We start from the raw sequence: 5425 nt of genomic DNA, 5'->3' as shown, positions 1-5425 counted from the left end.
GCCGAGTCCGGCCTTCCGCTCCTCCGTTCACTTATTAGCTCAGACGTTTTTCTTAATTACGCGATAATAATTACGGATTTTATAAAATTGTATATAACTTTTCTTCTCAGTTTGACCCAATCTACTATAATCTTTGGAGTGGTCCAAATCGAACATGTATATATCCAGGGTGTATCATTTTAAGTGTTACAGCTAAATATCTCTTAAAATAAAAGAGATAGGAAAAATGTTTTAAACAAAAGTTTTATGGTTCCAAGGGAGGCAGAAGTTGGCCATGTCAGTTTAATTGTAGGTGGCGCCACTTTCGAGATTTCTACATGGCGGCCATTTTTGCAAACGGCAAACCGATTTTTATGTTCTAGTGAATGTCGTAGGTGACATGGAGACCAATACAACGGTTTTTTATTTTTTGAAATTGGATCATTTTTCACTGAGTTACAGTGTTCCAAAGTTTATAATTTAAGTAAAAGGCTTCGACCCCCATACAGTGTGCGTATTTTGTGACTTCAAACTGTCTTTCTCTCTCTCTCCCCCCCTCTCTCTCGCTCTTTCTCTACCTCTCTCTCCTTCTCCCCCCCTCCCTCTCTCTCTCTCTCTCTCTGTGCGTATGCGCGCGTGTGTATGTGTGTTGTTTCTATCCGTTATCTGACTCTGTTTGATGGTCAACCAGAGTACCATTTATAATGGTAGATAACAAAACTCGCCGAGGAATATTATTGCAGGCTCTTTTTATTCTGTTTTTCATATCCTCTCGAGTTGTCGGAGCTTCTTTGTATACTACATTTTTCAAATAACCCCACAAGTAAAAATCTGGTGAAGTTAAATCTGGAGAACGTGGAGGCCACTTTGTAGGGCCGAATCTGCCTATCCATTTTTCATGGTACACTTGATTAACGTAAGTGGTGACTATTCCAGCCGAGTGAGGCGGTGCTCCATCTTGTTGCCACCACATTCTTCGACGAGTATTGATATCAACCTCTTCTAAAAGACCTGGTAATTCGTTTTGCAAAAATGAAAGGTATCTTGCACTGTTTAAATTGTCTTCAAAAAAGTAAGGTCCTATCAAATATCCATTAATTATTCCACACCATACATGAAGAGTCCACCTGCGTTGATTGTCAACCATGTGAGTCCAATGAGGATTTATAGGCGACCAATAATGTGAATTGTGCCTATTTAATTGGCCGTTATGATGGAACATAGCTTCATCGGTAAACATTACAAAGGAAAAAAATTGGGTTTAACCGTATCCTTTCCAAAGCCCATTCACAAAATTGAATTCTCAACACCATAACATTTTCACTTAACTGTTGAGTAAGGGTAATATGATACGGATGAAACCTATGCCTCTTTAAAATTCTCCACACAGTAGGATGTGGCAATCCTGTCAATCTTTCAATTTGGCGAGTAGAAATATGAGGGTCTAATCCAACTGCAATGAGCACACGTTGAACTCGGGGGTCGTCATTATCGTTATCAGCAGTGCGACAACTTCTGACTCTTTGTCGAACCACTAGTCGTTCTCGCAATTCGATGCGTCTTATTTGTTGACCAGTAGGATGACGTCTGTTGGGAAATTTCTGACAATACAATGCAGCTGCTTGACGATAATTTTGACGAGACTCGCCAAGTGAAAGTAAAATATCTACAACTTCGTTGGAACTGTAATAAGCCATATTTTGGAAAATATTTCGAAGGAGAAAGAAGAAAAGTTGGAATTGTGAAAGAATTGTGAATTAACGGACTGACTGATCGTCATGAGTACCGAGTAGGTCTTGAAAGTCTCTGTTCCACACGTGAAATATGTACATGCATACAATGTACATACATCCGTGGATTCAAGAAGAATTTTGAGAACAACCGTTAACCCCTTTAAGAGGATCCCTCAGTCTTCGATGGTGTGCGCCATCTAAACACGAAACGCAGCATACATACATGAGCACACGGACACACTACTACGATACATCACACCCATACATAAACGCGAAAATTTCATACTAACTATACTCTTATTTTAAACCTCTAATCCCAATTTAGAGTGTTTCACAGTAATTCTACATGTCATCGAATCCTAGGAAACTCAGTTTCATGTGAGTACAAGTTGTAAAACTTTTCTACGAAGCACAAGTATGGCGGAGTAACAGTTCGCGTCTACAAGGTTATATGTGATCGACTATATGAATTTTGTAATTTTTACTCATTTTTGGTATAAAATTGGAGTTCCTGGGATTATCAATGCATATACTGTCATTGTACGCAAGCATTTTTGATGCCATGAATTTAATACGACGAAAGGCTATAACTACGAAAATGGTAATTCTGACGGTAAAACAGACCTCTGCGGGATCCTCTTAAGGGCCATTGTAAAAAAATACATTTTACCTGAATTCTAACTTCTTTCTCCTTTGAAACATCTTCCAAAATATGGCTTACTACAGTTCCTACGAAGTTGTAGATACACGTAAAAAACTTACCTTTTTTAAAAAAAGGTAAAAAAGCACCAAGTATAAGCTCCAATTCAACCGAATATATTTTGTTACTCTATCTTTTTTGCAAAAGTATGTTCTCTACAAAAATATCTTCTCTAGAAAACTATCTTCTCTACAAAAGTAATGATACCAACAAATTGCGCCAAATATAACAACGGATATTTATACAAACTAGTTGCTTTAGTATTAGTTTTTGATTAAAAAATGTTATATTTCTTAAAAATCACACTAAAGATTTTATTGGAAAAAATAATGGAGTTAATAATAAAACACCGACGAAAAGAATAGCAACTGTTTAGAAGTTCAGAAACTCTGTATCTATTCAGGCGAATTAAGGCCTGTATCCATGATGCTAGTACTTGGTCCAAGTTCTAGTTTTGAGAAATGCGTAGCCAATCAACTTGCAGCTTTTGTGGAACAGCTATATTGATTGGTTATATATTTCGCGGAATTAGAACTTGGACCAAGTACTAGCGTCATGGACATAGGCCTAAATTCGCCTGAATAGATAGAGTTTCTAAATTTCTAAATAGTTGCTATTCTTTTCATAGGTGTTTTATTATTAACTCCATTATGTTTTCCAATAAAATCTTTAGTTCGATTTTTTAAGAAATATAACATTTTTAAATAAAAAACTAATACTAAAGCAACTAGTTTGTATAAATATCCGTTGTTATATTTGGCGCAATTTGTTGGTATCATTACTTTTGTAGAGAAGATAGTTTTGTAGAGAAGATATTTTTGTAGAGAATATACTTTTGCGAAAAAGATAGAGTAACAAAATATATTCGGTTGAATTGGAGCTTTTCAATCAACCTGCCCATTCGAGAAACGAAACGCGGAAAAGCTAACATGTCATTCGACACAGGAGCCGCTTTGTCCCTAATAAAAGTAGCGTTGTTGAAAGGGGAAACACTAATAGAAGAAGACGAGATAACGCTTACGGGGATAACAGGCCATAAGGTGAAAACAATAGGCAAGATTTACGCCAAGATAAAGTTAGACGCACTACAAATAAAGCACACACTATATGTAGTCAAAGACGACTTTCCCATGGAGTATGACGGAATCCTAGGAGTAGATTTCGTGAAGAGACATAAGGTAAAATGCGATTACAGGAAAAAACAAGTTAGCATAGGACGGCAAATCTCCCCCCCCCCCCCGATGACGTGCCACCTTGACGTGGTGGGGAGGCTTAGGCGGGCGCTTGGATGGAAGCCGTTGATGCAGTTTTTAGGCACAGGCGGCTTCTTAGTTCGGGTGTCCGCTTACTAAGAGCGCGTCAACCCCCTCTTGGGGGAGGAGCCCGGCGACTCCGGTCTCGGCACTGCCCTCCGCTTTGAGGAGGACAGGGTCGAGAGAATTCGCCGGTAGGGGATGAGGTAACCTGACTTCTCCCCCGTTCCCCCGGCGAAGGGGAAGACCGGGGGAGCTCCGAAGATGGCCCCCAGGCGGAGGGTCCCGCGAACGTCGGCAGTTGTACTAACAAGGGCTGACGGCGACTACCGCGGGGTCCTAACTGCCCTAAGGGGCAGCATCAGCCTCGGGGAATTTGGCATCGGGGACCGGGTCGCCATCAGATCCGGGGCCACCGGTGCCAGAGTGATCGAGGTGTCCGGGGAGGGCCACGCCGAGAAGGCCGATCTGCTCGCTGAGCGGATCAGGCGGGTCCTCCCCGACGAGGAGGTAACGCGGGTCAGCAGACCGCGCAAGATGGCGGAGATCCGCCTGACAGGTTTAGACGACTCCGCGGGAGTCGAGGAGGTGAGGGGGTGGGTGGCCGATGCGGCACGGTGCAGCGTCTCCGACGTTCAGTGCGGGGCGCTGCAGCCGGCCGCCGGGGGCACGTACAGCTCTGGGCCCGCCTCCCCCTCACCTCCGCGAAAGAAATCGCCCAGAAGGGGCGAATAAGGGCTGGCTGGGTTATGGCCAGGGTGGCCCTTCTCGAGGCGCGGCCTATGCGCTGCCACAGATGCCTCGAGAGGGGCCACACGAGGGCGACGTGCCCCGGTGAGGTGGACCGCAGCGGGAGGTGTTATCGGTGTGGAGAAGCCGATCACACCTCCCGCGGCTGCCGGTCTGCCCCGAAGTGTCCGCTTTGTACGGACAAGGGCAGACCGGCGACACACGTGCTGGGTGCCAACACCTGCACCCAGCGCAACGTGCGCGGACGCCCACCGGGCGCCCAAGGGAAGGCGTCGACCACCGGGCCCCCCCCGGCTGAAGTTCAGCCAGTGGTGGGGGAAAAGGGAGGGTCGAGCGGCGGAACGGGCGAGACGCCCAAACCGCAGCGCCAGCCGCGCCAGGAGGCGCGCGAGGGAGGGGCCCCCGTAGAGGCCCCATCGGACGGGGGGGATAAGGCCCAGTAATGCCTCCACATCCCCCCCGCCCGACACTAGGCGGGTATGGCCTGGTACAGGCCAACGTGAACCATTCCCACCACGCGCAGGAGTTACTCCAGCAAAGCATGGTGGGATGGGGGTTCACGTTGGCGATCGTGGCCGAGCCCCACCGCCCCCCCAGGGACGGCAGACCGTTTTGGGCTGTCGACAATGGGGCTGCGGGGGACTCGGTCGCGATACGATGGCGGTCGGTGCCGGGAGGCCCCGGCACGACCGCCATCGCAAGCGGCGAGCGGCACGTGGCCGTTCAGTGGGGGCCCATCGCGGTAGTGGGGGTATACTTAAGGCCCACCAAGAGCTTTGCCCCGTTCGAGGGCTGGCTGGAGGACATAGGACAAACAGTCCTGAGTCTGAGCCCCAAGCGGGTCCTCGTTGCCGGGGACTTCACTCGTGGCACACGAGTTGGGGTTCCCGGCAGGACAACGTGAGGGGCAAGGCCTTGGCTCATTGGGCGGCGACGCATGGTCTGGTCTTAGTTAATGAGGGCCGGACCTCCACCTGCGTGCGGACGCAGGGGGAGTCCATCGTGGACAA

At 46.9% G+C, this 5425-nt stretch overlaps 2 protein-coding genes across 2 annotated transcripts; both read left to right on the top strand.

Annotated features, from left to right (window-relative positions):
* The first annotated feature begins 4414 nt into the window (after window positions 1–4414).
* Window positions 4415–4858, top strand: LOC105557428 (DNA-binding protein HEXBP-like). Its single transcript, XM_012004676.1, has one exon. The coding sequence runs from the start codon at window positions 4415–4417 to the stop codon at window positions 4856–4858; it is 444 nt and encodes a 147-aa protein (XP_011860066.1).
* On the top strand, window positions 4858–5319 carry LOC105557426. The gene has a single exon (XM_012004675.1). The coding sequence runs from the start codon at window positions 4858–4860 to the stop codon at window positions 5317–5319; it is 462 nt and encodes a 153-aa protein (XP_011860065.1).
* Window positions 5320–5425: the final 106 nt, after the last annotated feature.

Source organism: Vollenhovia emeryi, unplaced genomic scaffold (genome assembly GCF_000949405.1).
Source record: "Vollenhovia emeryi isolate VEMERY1.0 unplaced genomic scaffold, V.emery_V1.0 DF939490.1, whole genome shotgun sequence".
NCBI lineage: Eukaryota > Metazoa > Arthropoda > Insecta > Hymenoptera > Formicidae > Vollenhovia > Vollenhovia emeryi.
The sequence above is the reverse complement of the archived record's forward strand: the minus strand, read 5'-3'. Positions and strand labels throughout refer to the sequence as shown.